Source organism: Polyodon spathula, chromosome 39, assembly GCF_017654505.1.
Source record: "Polyodon spathula isolate WHYD16114869_AA chromosome 39, ASM1765450v1, whole genome shotgun sequence".
NCBI classification, from domain to species: domain Eukaryota; kingdom Metazoa; phylum Chordata; class Actinopteri; order Acipenseriformes; family Polyodontidae; genus Polyodon; species Polyodon spathula.
The window spans coordinates 1518356-1534159 of NC_054572.1; the positions used below are offsets into that span (position 1 = coordinate 1518356).

At 41.3% G+C, this 15804-nt stretch overlaps 1 protein-coding gene across 1 annotated transcript in view; it reads left to right on the top strand.

The window, feature by feature from the left end:
• Positions 1 to 661: 661 nt before the first annotated feature.
• LOC121304669 (MAP kinase-activated protein kinase 2) overlaps positions 662 to 15804 on the top strand; it is a 41599-nt gene continuing 26456 nt past the window's right edge. Inside the window, exon 1 of the mRNA XM_041235935.1 lies at positions 662 to 1245. Coding sequence (XP_041091869.1) covers positions 994 to 1245 — 252 coding nt within the window. The 5' untranslated portion in view covers positions 662 to 993. The remainder of the gene's footprint in view (positions 1246 to 15804) is intronic.

The following is a 15804-nucleotide window of genomic DNA, read 5'->3' on the forward strand; positions in this document are numbered from 1 at the left end:
GGTTTTTTTGTTATTGCACCCCTGTGATTTATCATTATTGATGTCTGGTTTTCAGCGAGGAAAGTAATGAGTTGCAGGATTTTGCTCAAGCTCAACACAATCCTTTGGCGCCATCTAGTGGCAAAGCCACACAGTCACATTTCATTAAAAAAAAAAAAAGTGTTTTTCAACCACCTGTTGACGCGCGTCAGAAGCAGCCAATAGCAAGACAGAATGAATTAAAGGAGCTGGCATTCAAATTATAGAGGCAAAACGTGTGTGCAAAATAAACAGGGAGTTTCTGATCTAATTCGGTTTCTAACCAGTTATGTATCTGTATACATACATAATACCTCAATACATGAATACACGGTTTACTTATATACATACACAGATACGTACATTCACACATACGCACACGCATACCTACAAAATTAGACTGAGGAATGTAATCAAAAGTAAGGGATTGTAAATCAGTGTAATATTTATACATAACAGTTTTGGATGCATGTTAGCGTTCATACCTTTCACAGATGCAGTGGAACCCGAGTGTTTTTGTGAATGCACAATATCTCACCAGACTGCACCTTTAAGGGAGAGAGAGAAAGAAACACCCCCGGCGAGACTGTCGCGTCACAGCGAGAGAGTGAGAGAGACACAGGAGAAGTGGTTGAGAGCGTTATTTAATGCAGGGTGTGACTTGAATGAGTGTGTATCTGTTTTAAAAGACCGAGGAGCGAGCGAGGAGGGGGGGGGGAAGAGGAGGATTCATCGCGTTTCCGATCTCCCGAAAAAAAAAAAAAAAAGTTACCATTGGCGGGGAACCAGGATTGGAAAAAAAAAAGAAAAAAAAAGGATTCACGGATCCTCTCTTTTCCTGAGTTTGAACCACGGTTTTCGCTGGCTGCTGTGGTTTGAATTGCGTGTTGCCACCAGTGGCAGCGCTAGGGATTGCATTTATCAGAAAGAAAGAGAGAAAGAAAGAGAGCGCTGCCTGGAAGCTCTGAATCTACAATGCTGTCGAATACCCTGAATCAGAATGCGCCAGCTACATTATTTCCGACCCCGCAACAGCAAACAGCTCAGCAGCAAAATACAACCCAGCCGGCGTTCCCTCCGCCGCTCCACGTCAAGCCATTTCTGTACATTAGGAAGAACGCTATAACCGACGACTACAAGGTCACCAGTCAAGTATTAGGGCTGGGCATTAATGGAAAAGTTTTGGAGATCTTTGCTAAGAAAACGGGAGACAAATTTGCTCTCAAGGTAAGATTCTGTCCTTGGTTTTAAATGCCCCCACCTCCCCGCCCCCCGACTGGTATTTTCTCACGTTGTTTGTAGCGACCCTTGGTGTGGTGTTTGTTTGATGATTTCTCATCCCCTTCCCGACACACGCAATATGTCACCTGAAATTAACAAGCCATAGGGTGTAGCCAATGTTGGAGAACTCACAACCTTAGCTTATAGACAGATCCCTTTTTAAAACACGTTTTGTTTTTTAAATCTTTGTACTTTGTCTGCCGTTACGCTGTACTGCAAAAATACTACCATAAAAAAAAGAGTAATATATTTTAGTTTTGTTATTGTATGTAGTTGTTTTATAACATAACTTTTTGTGTATACAAATGCTATTTAGAAATGAGGAAAAGTGAGCACTTTGATTCGGGCTATAAGTTACTTTGAATCTAGTTTTCTATCACCGGACCGGCTCTGTCTTTTTTTTTTTCTGTTTTTCGTTTGTTGTAAATTGACAGCACAGTCAGAAAGAAAAGGATTGTATTACTATATAACTTTAGTTTGGGCCACTCTGTTTGTGCCTGTGTTGAGGCGGAGGACGGCTGTTTGGCATTCGCTTTTAACAGTATCAAAACATCGGCCCCTTTAACTTATTCGTTACTGATTTACTGTGGTGTTTTGAAGAAACAAAGACCGTAGCCCTTGCTTATTCGGACATGGTTTTCTTTGGAAACCGGAAACCAACACGCTCTGACGTGGTACAGTATTAAATGAACAGACACCACGGTGCTAACCAGTTCATAGCAACGTGTGTGTTTGTGTGATTTACATGTTTGTTTTCTTAAGCACACTGAAAAAAACATTCTCGCCACACTGACTCAGATGTCCAATGACTGATTATTAATCACACTGTTTCCACGGTAATAACGTGTATAGTAAGCGCCACATTTTTGGTAGGTTTAAGGAGTGGGAAATGTAAGAAAAAAGAAAAAAAAAAACACAATTAAGTGTTTCCCAGTGCATTTCCATATGCTGCTGTGTAATGAAAGAAAACACACTGATCCTGCTACAAGTTTGATAGAAGTGCAAACCCAAATCTGTCACAGATGACCACAGTGTTTCTCCACTGGCTGCCCTCCCCATTCCACTTTATACCACAGAAGCAGTTATAAGGCGCCAGGGTTGGTATCAATTCCTTTTTTTTTTTTTTTTTTTTTTTTTTTAATTTTGTTCAATTCCAATTCGCTTGTAATCAGTTCGAACACTTTGTTGATCAGAATTGCAATTCAGTATTGTGTTAAAATACTTAATCTCAGTGACAGCACACTACTTCAGTCGAAAATTAAATTGGCTTCAAATGACAGCAGTTCGCAACAATTATGGATCATAAATATTAATTCCTATTTCTTTTGAAGGAACTGGAATTGGGAATTGATTTTATAAAAGGAATTGTTTGTGGCGCGATTTCAGATGTTTTATTTGGGATTGATGGTGTTGTTTGTTAATTGACTGAGATTCCCCCTTTTTAAAAAACACTGTGTTGAGGAGTCTGTTCTGGTTGTCCTGGGTGTTCTTGCCACATTTATGGGAGGCCTCCTTTTATGACTGTATACAGAAATATTCTCTGGGGTGGGAGAACACCAAGCCAAAGAGCACCACGGACGAGGAAACAAGTCGTCCATCGTCAGAGATAAAAGAAAAGGGTAGAAGGAAAAAAAGAGTTATCGTCTGTCGGGATCGGATAGCATAGGGGTCTATTCGAATAGGAGGTTGCAACGTTACTTCTCCATCAGTTTAAGATAAAGCTATGTTTTTGGGGTGGTAACGGGTTTGTCGAGAATACCTTCTCTTGTCTCTAGTGCGGACTTGGATTGAGGGGTTTTCGAGAAAAAAAAAAACCCTCTCATTACTTCGTGGTGCCTTTAGAAATACACAGGATAAAGCATTTAATTGTTATGTATATACACAGAAATAATATGGACTTCCATTGCGTAGAAGCTTAAGCCAAGCGTGGTGTTTCTTTTGAGCTTGCATTATTTACAAAACAAAAAAAGTGGTGTGTCTAATTAGGTTAAAGTTTGTCTAATTAAGCTTAGGCTAAAAGCTTGACTGTCTCAAACTGCTATGCAATGGAAGTCTTAAATTATACCCTAATGGGGGCCGATCCGTGGCGCGCGCGGGGGTGGGGCCCTGTGTATGTGTGTGTGTATGTGTGTGCGTGGTGTGTGCGTGTGTGTGTGTGTTGTGTACAAACCCTAAAATGGTGCATGTTGTTGAGAGGGTTGTTTACCAATCAGTTTACGAACGTGTTTACCGATTGTGCGATTACAGGGTAGGAAAACTAACCAGAGATGAGTAGAACAAGGAAAGACGAAACAACGAGCAATCGGGAGGTTGGTTGTCTGTTTTGGGCCTTCGTGTATGTCGAAAAATAAAACAAAAATGTGCGCATGACGTAGGCTTAAACACGCTTTGTAAGTGAGGTTTGTGCGGTTGGGGTGTAATCTCTTACGACCTTCTGTTGAACGTTTACTTTAGTCTGAGAACACCAGCCTTTATCGTAAATTTAATAATAGTGGTCTTTAATGATCAATTTGTTTTTATGACGTCGCTGTCGGACAGCTTTGGCTTATCCGAGCAACGAGTTTGAAGTGGTCAGACTTCATAGATGAGCGTCGTGCCACGAGCTCACGTGCGCGGGAAGGAACGAAACTGCTTGGGCGAACGACTAGCAGGCCGAATGGCTCGACTCGGGGGGATTGCCTGGTGACTTAATTAGATCCCCAAAGCGCAGGCCTCCTTTTATGACTGTATACAGAAATATTCTCTCTTGTGGTTGGTGCTGTGGCTGTCTGCATGATGTGTCAACACATAAATCAAGCAAAATCCCAACTAAACCCACATGACATGTAACAGCGATGAGACCGTCGTTATAGACCACTTTGGCAAAGGCACAATTTAAATATATCTCTAACACTTTGTTTCACCTGAGATAACATTAGACTGTCCAATTAGAGATCAGAGCCAATCTGGGTTTGAAGCCAGTGGAAATGAATACCAGTCTTTCACCAGAATTCATTACAAATAACTACAAATCCAAATGTAGCTTGCAGCATATTGAAGAAGACTTTCTACATAGCATCTCTTCATCTTAAAATAGAAGATTTTCTAGCTATCATTTTTTTAGGAGCCAACAGGAACATTCTCATGTCGTCATTAGCTGCTGCCGGAAACCCCCTTAGCTATTTTTTGCTCAGCTAATCGAATCTCTTATCAGATTGGAAGTGAAATAGAAATGTTAAGCCTAGTCTGTAACTTTTGTCGTATGTTAATTTATACATGTATAATTATTAGGTTTGGAGTCTGTTGCCCGAAGTTTTTGGATGTTGTGCTACCCTGCCCTGGATCTGCCAATACACTTTTTTTTTTCTTTAAGTCAGTAAAGATATCTAAAAAAGGCACTAGCCTCCCTTTCCCCTGCAGTTTGGTGGCTGTTTCAGTGTAGAGTGTTCTCCCTTGTGTTTTCCTTGCAGCAAGAGGTTTGTTTTTCGTTCTCTGATCCATTCGTGCCAAGCTTTGGGAAACCATAGGGGATTTAGGTTGCATTAACTGTAATAGTGGTGACATCATCCCTTTCCCATCTTCCAATAACCATTACTGACGAACGGTGTCATGCCCCCTTGCACAGTGCGGGTATTAATAACTGCAGCGCTGCTGTTTTTAGTATCCGAGCGGGCCATGTGCCGATGCCTCCAAACAGGTGGGGAATCCTGAGTCGGAATGCCAAGCACCTCTCCAGTGCTCTCTCCGTGCAGAAGCGAGGACTGCATTGCAGGTTTTTTTTATGCAAGATGTGCTGTAATCTGCGTCTGTCTGTGTGGTTTATTGCTTTTGCTGCTGTGTAAACTGATACATTGGGCACTGTTAAGTCAGAAGCCCTTTTAAAGACCGTTTGATTTTGGGTTAAGTCTAAGTGCTGTTTTAGACTGCTGTTAAAGAGGTCGACAGCAGTCTGGAATCATTTAATGAATCAGACTTTTTTTTTAATTCAACATTTTTTAAATGACTCAAGTTAAAGCTTTGTAATACAAACTGAGCATTTAATCTTTCAGGAATTACCCAATCTTTACTGTCATAACAATAAAAGGAATTTACCAGACAATAGCACCAAGGGAAGGAAAAAAAAAATTGCATTTGTGAACAAAGGTCATGTGTTTTTCTGAAGAGCAATTACCTGCATGTCCTGAAACCCTATTAATCAAACCCAGACCAATGTAACGATCGTCCGTTGATGTAAAGCATCAAACCAGGAGTTTGTGAAGTCGCGCCCCGCTGTGTGTTTTTGTCATCCACCCCTGTTTTGAAGGGAGGTCATCTCAACTTCATACTGCTCTGATCTATTGAACAGACGATGCAGCAAATCTGTTCCTGCGTTGTCTTGATCTATGCAAACCATCCTTTCACGCTGTGATCTCTGGTAATGAGGTTCTTGTGGACATGCCTCCCATCCAAATCGCTCAAAGAGGTGCAGTTAGACACATAAATCGCGATCAAAGTGCAGACATGCGCTAAAACCACGTCATGCATCATCTTATTAATTAACTTGTTTATGTTAAAATCAATGTCATGTCGGACAGGGAGATGGCTTTTCCTTGATTCAGTGCAACGAAAGGAGGGGAGGCGTTTCTGCTGGGGCTGTCCGTCTGTAGAGGTGTGGGCTTGGTTTACTGACAAGAGGGATCCTTTAGGTAATGAAGCAATATCAAGGTGCTTAAAGACGTATGTCTCCCCTCTCCTGAAAACCTCCCAAACAGGCTGGATTCAAAGAAACAATGCTCTTGAGAGTCTGTTTGATCCTGACAGCTGGGGTGTAGATGGGTGTGGGAGATTAACAGTGGTGGAACATTGCATCCCTGTAGCGCATGAGAAATCTTAAAGCTTTCAATAAAGAAACTGTGCAATGCCCAGGACTGAAAAAAACAAAAAACCTAACGGCATATTGATGTCAATTGTGCAAGCAGAGACCTTCAGTTTTCCTTTTTTGGTGCATTGAATTGAGTGTCAGGTTAAACAGTAGAAAAGGTGACGGATCTTTGCACCACCGTGCTTTAACTGCTATTTGAATCCCACTGACCTGCTTATTGACATCACTAAATAAAATGCAGTAACAGTGGAAAGATGTCCTTGAGAGAGCAGAGCTGTGAGTAAGTAACAGGTATTGAGATCAGCTGTTTGGTTAAAAAAATACTGGAGTCAGCACTCAGATTGATGTCAGTCTCGTTTTGCAGTCCTTCTAGTAAACAAATCAATTTCCATATATGTATATATATATATATATATATATATATAATATATATATATATATATATATATATATATATATATATATATATATATATATGTTTTGGAGTGCTGACTACACCACATCAGGAACCTTTTCTAATGAGCCAGACAGCTAAGCTGTTTACCAGCTAAAAACACAGAGTTTTACAAAAACAACCAAAAAAAAAAACAACAAAAAAAAAAACACTTTACCTTGTTTTTGTTATGATTGAGCGCCTCTTCAGTCGGGCTCTTTCACACAACAGCCCTGAAGGAACTGGCTGCTTTCCTTAAATACCCTACACAGGGATCTGATTTTACAGTACTGGCCAGGTGCAGGTGATAATTAACAATAAACAAAAACAATTAACACACATTTTCACCCCCTCCCTGTTGTGCTGTACTACATACAGGATCCACATTTATTTGTCCATAAACGTTGTAATCAAATCACTTGTTTCAGGTAATTGATCTTGCGTTTTATATATTTGTTTTTGTTTTAAATCAGGTTTCAGTGGCAGCTGTCGTCGGACGCCAGAAAGTCCGCTCTGTCCGAACCCCCTGCGTTTCTGCGCAGATTAAAAAAAATGAATGACCTCTGCTTGTCTGAGACACGTTAAAATGAAATCTGACATGTACGCATTCACTTTTCATTAACTAACTATGCTGATTACTATCTGTGAAGAGACTTTGGGGGGAGCTTTTAATACGATTCTGGGATCCAATACCCATTGAGCTTCACAGCGTACTTGATAAATAACCTATTTGATGTCAATTTTAGCCACTGTTGTAGATATTTAAAATAGACCCCTTAGTGAGGTTTTACAAGAATCATCTTTTACCGAGTTTTACTGGAAAGCAAAAAGTACATTTCTGTTATGAGAGAATGTGTTGATGCATCTGGAAGCTCATTGTTAATGTGCATATCTCTGAGCGTTTTCCATGGAAAATGTCTTTCAGATCTTTATAGAGGCCTATTCTGTTTCATTTGAAAGTGCCTTGGGTCAAAGTCGGGCCAGGCAGGCTGCCAGTGGAATGGCCTGATCCAGCTTAGAAATTCCAGCCGAGATTAGGGGATCGGTTTCTCCTGCTCCCTGCGTGCAGCAGTTGAACGTTTCCATTTTAATTTTGGATTGTCGAGACAAAAGCTCACGCAGTCTGTACAGTCCCTCTTTTGGTTGAAACAATAGCTGCTTTGATGAAGGGAGCAGAGCTTCAAGAAGGGATGGGAGTTGTCTTGACAACTACGTTCCCTGACCTTTGCGGCCATTGGGTTGAATACAGGTGACGTACCATGAACCTGTAGGCAGGTAAACCATGCAGGGCCACCTTAAAAACTGCTATAATAGTACTGCACCTTACTCTTGTAGCTGAAATAAGCATTGGGTCAAAAAGAGAACAACGCCTTCAAATTGGAAAACACAGTGAGTACGTTTAATTCAAGGCAGCTTAAGGAAAATTGAATTTTGTAATGTGAGAGCGTGTGTTGTGTTTTTTACCGACCCTTTTGCATTTGACAAGGTTGAGATGGAATGATTTTAAAGCAGTCAAGGGCCTTGGTAGACTTTGCTTCTGAAATGTAGCGCAGCATTTAAAGTGCTGCACTGTTGAAGCTCTCTGGTTAACGCGTTCACTGTTCCTCTGCCACATGTGTTCTTTCAAGGATAAGAATATGGTGTGTGTTCACAGACTAAACTCACTGGAATATAGAATTGATCCCCCGACACCTCAATAATAGCACTCTGTCCTTGAGCAAGGAGACCCCGGTGCATCTCTCCATACCAGCGAGGGATTTTAGCTTTGCTCTGTTAGAGGCTGGAATCCTCACAGCAGAGTACCATGTTTATTTCTAAATGTAGTTCTGATGAAAGGCCAGGGAGGTTTACTGTAAAGCATGCTGGGGGATTATGCAATTACTCTGCGCTCACTAACCCTGTTGCAGTTTAATTACACAAGGTCAATCCCAATAATGGACCTCTGCATTTGTATATATAGTGGCGGTGTAACTGGGTTTGATATAAAAATCATTTCCATAGTGATCACATATGAGGGAACTGCAAGGGACTGCAGAGCACTTTTGTTTCAGTGATGATTGCCTGGGTGGTGGGATGTCTATTTTAAACAAATAATTTATACTTTTTATTAGCATGGATGTCTACTCTGTGGTTAGCAGTGCTCTAGTCTTCTACTCCAGGACTTCCCAAGCAGCATATAGCTGTGCTATGCAAGCATTTAATCTTAAGCACCAGACTGCTTTGCTCCTTGGCTGTTTTTTTCTAATATTATTTGGGTCACTTTACATGCGCATTGAAGCTAACTCAGTGTCTCCATACAGCTTAACCCCCTTTTCAAAGACCCTGTGCACAAACGCAGCTCTGACTTTACCAGAGTTCTGACCACGTTTTTAGAGCTTTTTGTGAACTCCCTGTTGTAATGCTGTCAGCTCCTAGATTACTCAGCCAGGGCCTGCTGTCGGTTGGCTCATCTGGTTTGACTTACAACTCTTGGAATGGCGGGATGTTGTGATGACTTCATTGGGCAACACTGGAAGGCCACGGTTTGGCTTGTCACACTGTCCAGGAAGCTTGATACGGTTTTGGACACGGAGCAAAGCTTTCGGACGTTAATATGCTGCTGTCTTCTTCCAGTGACATTTTAATGTACATCAGCCGAACCATTGCCAATTACTGTATTGCAAAGTATTTGCATGCAAGGAAGGATAGTGAGGTAGCTCTTATCTTCAATACCAGACTGGGTTGATTCAGTAGGATTCGTAGCTTTGAAAGTGCTACAAATTCTGCAGTCACGGCAGCGTTTTTATCTAACTTCACAATGTAAGCTGACCTGTTTGTTTGACATTCCGCTGATTTGCTAGATACTATTCTCAATTTTTCAGGGATGCTTGCTCCAGCTAGCTGTGCCGCGAGTTATTAAAGTATAGGTGAGAGTCAATTTTCCTCAACCTCGAAGCCTCTACCGGATAAGTCAGTTACAGGAGAGGCGTTTTGTGTTTTTAAAAATGTGTTGATAGCTCAAACTCCTGCCTCTCTGATCACTAAAATAGAATGCTGTTTGTGTTTTAGTGGGTGAGTGTGAAGGTGGTTTATTCAAACAGCTGATTGTTTTGTACTGTGTAATTGAACCTTCCTAGCATCTCTTTCTCCTGTTGCTCAACCTGCCCAGCTCCAGCGCATCTCTCCACAGTGACGCTGTGTGTTACTGGTGTTTGCTGTAAAAAGTATCTTTGATCTTGTGTACAGTCCGCATTTGACATCTTAATGAGACATAAAACATGGGGGCCGTGGCTGTCACGCAGTTGTCTTAGGTAATGGGACTTGTGATGAAATGCTTTGAATTATTAATCTGTTTTTGTTGCAGTGGTGCGAGGGAGGACAGTATCAAATGTTTATCTGCTTTGGGTATCATTACACACCAAATATTAGTGAAAGATGTCAAGATTTAAGTATTAATTCTCAACAAGAGATTTGGTGCAGTTGACTAAGGTATAGAAAGCGTTGTACAGATTGAACAAAAAACTACTGTGATAAAGCACAGGCCCAAACAGAAGCTAAAATGCTATTCTATACACCGGCTCGAATAGTTGCAGAGACCAGCGATCTACAATAAAACCAAATCTTAAAATAGAAGGAAGAATCGTGCTTGCGATGTCTGTTCCCTCCACCTTTCTCTGACTCGCAGTTTAAAAAAACATCATAAAGCCCTCCATGTAATACAATGCGTTTCCCTCGACTCTTACCTGACGGCAAGGGCAAGCGCCATGACAATCGCTGTTGAACAAGGTGAGCGAGTGCTTTCACCATCGGTAAGAATCTAAACCTTAAACGTGTCGGGCTTCCTAAATGTTTTTGTGAGCAGCAGGGGGTGTACCTTTGGGTTCACAGTGATATGATACAGACCTCGACACTTTGATTGCGATTTGATACGTATCTCGGTACAGCTAATAAAACCTGAACTTACACAAATACATTGTATTTACTTTTTTTAATTTTTTTTTTTTATTAGTAAAATGTGATATGAACTGCTGAAATATTTCTACTCGCTTAATACATCTTAAAGATGCGCCACTCTGAAACGTTCCCATTGTATAACGTGCTAGTAGGAACTCGCCTCTGCCTTTAAATTGTTGACAGAATGACACGACAAACTCACAAATAGTTATCAGCTTCTGTACACAAAGCTTTTAATTTCTGAGAGCGCTGGTTATCTACTTTTGTTATCTGGGGTGTTTGTGCTCTTTTATTACTTCATTCTTTTTATTTTTTATCGGAGGTAATGGACTGTATGAGCTGTCTCCATCTAGCCGCCCTGGCGTTGCTCTTGAAATTACTGCTTGAGAGATCCGCAGGACAGAAGTTTCTGTTAAACCCAGTGGAGAGAGGAAGGAAGCAGCTCCTGATTGCAGTCACATGCTGTCTGACCCCATCTCTGCCTGTTATTTATTTCCTTGTACTTGTGTGGATGCAGTAGGCAAAGTGGAATGTGGCCTTTTTCTGCATAGCAATAAATCCAGGGTTTTATATAATTCTGCTGGCAGTGAAATATTTAGGACTTGGTTGGATTGAAAACCTGGACTGGCTATGGCATGAACACTATTTCAAGGTTACACAAGAACCAAAGACTAAACCAATTACTTCCTTGCAGCTGAAGCTAGGGTTGTTTTGGTTTGGGCACTGTGAAATCACCCACAGCCTAATTTCTGAATTCCATTCAGAGTTCTGTGCTGCTTACCTTCTTTTCTAAACCTTTTACTCCACTTTAGGTCTAGAAGATGAGCTAAGATCGATTGTGGAGTGGCTTTCCGTTTTCTTCCTCGATTTGCAAAAGCCAGTCCGTGAACGAGGCAAAATGTCAGCCTTAACTGTTTGAACGCTGCAGACTGGAATGATAGTCTAGATGGGATAACTCCACTGAACAGCAGACTGCACTCTCAGACTAGGAACCATCACTCCATTCAACAGTCTAATGAGCTAGATTTGGGGTTTTGATAACATTTTCAGAAGACACTGACGTGGAAACTAATTCTACTAAGCTAATACTTGTTACTTTTAATATGTTGAGGTATATTATTTAGAACTTGTGCTGAAGAGATTAACTTGGTTTCTTTCTGTGACTAATATGTAATGTCTTGCTAAGCACAAGGCAGGTGTGAGTGAACAGTAATCAATCCTCTGAGCTCCGTCCCTTTTACAATAACACTGAGGTAGTGGCAGGTGGTCCAGTTCAAATACAGCCAGCATGTATTTATAGATCTGCTTTCTTTCATGAACATGCATCTTTTTACCAGCTTGCTCAATCAGTCGGGGAGAGTATTGTGTTGTGTCACCAACATAAAGAATACAATATTGAGAGGTGGAGTGGCACGCCCTAGAACCATAACACTAATTGTTTATTACTGAATAATTACTCGGTTTGGTCTAGCATTATTCTTAGTGCTCCGAAACTGCTGTAGGCTTGCATTGTAACAGCTTGTCAAGTCCAATAATGTGCAGAGCTCTGCTAAAGCAAATGTTTTTTTTTTCTGTGCTGTAAAGTTGAGTGATTTCAAACTGCAATAAAACCAGCATGTGTCTATATATTGATCTGCTAAATGAGGATATGAAAGCCTTATCTTTATCCACAGGTCTGCTATAGTGTACACCTGAGGAGGTTCTTGCTCAACTTGCATTGAACAAACATAGACACGCCTCCCCCTTTTTGGACGCTCAGTAACTAGACGCAAACTTTGAACAGGTTCTAGTGTTTGTGCTGCTGTGCAGACACCTGTTTAAGAAAGCCAGCTCAAAGGGCAGCCCCTAGCAGTGTTTGGATATTGTTAAAGAATAGTGAAGGAAGATTGTGAAATCCAACATGAAGTCAAAAAGGGTTTGGAGTCCTGAAGGTACAGAGTTACAATACCTCTGGCACAAGTGGAAAATCAGCATGTTGTCATTAAACTCATTCCAAACATACCTGAGAGGCTGGGGACAGCAAGATGGATTTTTTATATATGAATATACACAGTTTTACGTTTAATGGTGGAACTGTTTAATTTACCCTCTGCATGGTATCTGTCTATGATCCTTACATAGGTAATCTGAATTCTAATTCCAGCATTCCTGGTTTTGAAGTTAATGTTGCATGGTGCCCTGGGGACCAACAAAAGGAAGCCTGATCCTGTTTCGTTTCTGCATTCGTGTCAATACTATTTACATCGGACATGTGTTGTGTAGCACAGTTCTATAGAGGTGTCTGCTATCGTCAGTTTAAACATGCATTTTGGAATGCATGTTTGCATGACCTTTATTCAGAGTGAGCCTTGTCATATATGCCGAGTCATATAACATTAAGTACTGCAGACCAGGGGGGTGTACCTAATTGATCTAAACAAGTTTTGAAAATCCGCCTTTTTAGTGTATTTCTGTCTATAAAAATACACCAGGGAGAGTCGTACTTTGACGTTTAAGAAGGGATATATATCTCGCTGAGCTCCGCGATAGGGTTAATATTTATAGAGATGCCCACGTTCAAGGCTGGGCTTTACAAATGCAGAAAAATAGAGCAAAAAATAATTAAATTGCTTTTCTTTTTTAAAACTATTTACTTTTTTTTTTTTTTTTTTTTTCCTTTTTGATAGGGTTTTTTTTTTTTTTTTTTTTTCTGTATAGCTCTCCAGGTACTCCCTGGCCTTAACCAAAGAAGTTTTTCAATTTTCAATTTAATCCAACCTAAATGTGTGAGCTGTTTGACCACACCAGTGACCGACCGAGTTCCAGTGTTGTATTGATGAACTGGATAAAACCCCAGAGTGATGTGAATGAGCACAACTGCTTTACGCCTAGTCAGCTGTAAGTGATCAGAGCAGCTCATGCATGCAGAGGAACATTAAGGAAAGTCCCCAGCGCAGCATCTGCTGGTATAATGGAGCGGTTGATGTCACTAATATTGGCTTGTACGTAAGACCTAGTCCTGGTGAAAGCTTCGTTAAAGTGTTTGGTAAATGGCGTCAATAATTCCTGTCTAGGTCTTTCTTCCCACTGCGTTCATTAACCTATTAACCCCCTCGACCAGCTTGTAAAGCGCTTGCATTTAGTTAGACTTTTTAAAACTGTAATGCAGCGGCACTCTAGGGCTGGAGGTGCCTTCTCCAGTACTACAGCATTCAAGGTAACACAGTGTGCTAAAATATCATTTTGGTAGGGTCTTGTGTAGATGCCTGCCTCCCTCCTTGAGAGGGAAAAGCCAAAAGCTTTTGTTCTCCTCTGGGTGTGTTTTATCCCATTAGGGCAATGTCCTGTTCACAGTATAATCACATTAGGTGCATGCTTGCCGTAGCGTCCTGTGGATAATGGACTATATAAAACCTAGAACGGCATGCGTTCTTCTCTTCTTTCACTTGTCTGTCAGTCTGCTGGAGAAATTCAGGGCTCTGGTATCATTAGGGCGTAAGAAAAATGCCAAGTAACAAAATGAAGAAGTGGGTCTCTTGGCGCTGACGCCGTAACAGAGATGACTACGCTGGGGATTCATTAAGCAAGCCCGCTGCAGAGCTGGGAGTTAGAAACCCTCTGTGCTGTGTAAGAGCTTGCGGTTTCACATCTCAAAGCCACACAAACTTCCCACGTTGTCTGTGCCGAAGGGGAAACGCAAAACTCTGGCGTTTGTGCTGGTTTTCCTGCCCTGCTTCTACTAGCCGTGGATGACGTGGAGTAGATGTGTAAGCATGTCCAGTGTTTGCCCGAATTGCTCCTCATGGTTGACATCTGCCAACATGAACAGAAGCATAGAAGCAATCTTCTACACAGCGCTATCTGGAAATACCTCGGACACATGCCATAGCTACATGTAATCGCTAAAGAAGCCCCCAAGCTGTCATGCTGATCCCCCGCCACCTCTGGTTCCCCGACGAGCCTCTGGGGGTTGATACAGTTAAGCCTCCCATTCTCTCATCTACTGATACCCAGGGACGTCTCTGTTAACTTTAAACTTTTAACAGATTTCTACTAGGCTCCTGGGGCCTGCAAGTTTGTAAGCTCCATCAGCAGCCTTCACAATCAATTAGCATGCAGAGCTGTGATCTGTAGAAGCAGCCCGGAAACAGTGGGTGGTCAGTCCATTTATTATTATTAAAGGAGCAACATTAATATGGAATTACCCATAGTAGTTCAGATAATTAATTCTGGCATTGTTTCTGTTTGTGGTCTGTTTTATTTGAATGCAATCTGTCAGACTGTCTTTCTGAACTGTGCTTCTGGCAGCTCTCAATTTAGATCTGGCCAAAAAAAAAAAAACTTGAACTAAATAAAACTAAACAATATGAACTGAAAATAAAATGGAGGATTGAGTCCAGATGGAAATCTAATAAAAAATAAATCTGATTGTCTGCTGCTGGCAAAAGGGAGTGGTAATGGTGCAGTAACTGACTGTATCTCTGTTTCAAGTCCTCTGCAGAGCTGGGCTTTTGAAACCTGGTTCACTGTGTGCAGCTTGTGTTTTTTTTTTTTTTTTTTTTTGTCTCAAAGCCACACCAATTTCCTGTTGTGGAAACATAAAGATGGGGAATTGTTTGAGGTTGACTCTTGGATTGCATTCTCAGGAGAGCAACACTGAATCTGACTCTGTTGGCTTTATAAAAATACATCTTTCAGTTCTAACTTTCCCCGCCTCTTTCTCATGCTTTGGTGCAGGAAGGCTGTGGTAAGTTAGTGGACAGTTCAAATACCCATGTGCTCTGCAGTGATGACACACAAAGTTGCTCTGCGGATTGTGCCGCACTGATTTAGCTGTAATCCATTCTTGTGGAAAGACCCGGTCCAATTTAGAGTTTCGCTCCGCAGTGGCTGCCTTCTGTCACTTCTTGATTTTGATTGTTGCTGTTTTATGCCTTAGAGAAAATGACCCTAATTACATTTTCACTTTAACTTCACTCTTTTTCATGAAAGCCAGCGATATGTGTTTTTTTTTTTTTAAAAAAAGAGGGAATTTAAACCACAGTATATGGCAAAATAACCTGCTGCAGCGGAGTGATCCGATTGGTTAGAAAGGTTGTGATGGTGAAATCATTAAAGGAGTTGAGTCTGTTGTATGGATTTGTCCATGTGTCTGGTCAAGGATGTTTTGTAGGGTGACTGTGCTCATTTCACACATTCAAAGCCTTCAGCTTTGCCTACAGATTGTCTGTCTGTGTGTGCGCTGCCCTGTGGCAGTGAGCCAGTCATACAGTAAACCCGTAAGAGGCCGCAGCGTTTGCCTACCAGGATCTCAGTCGTG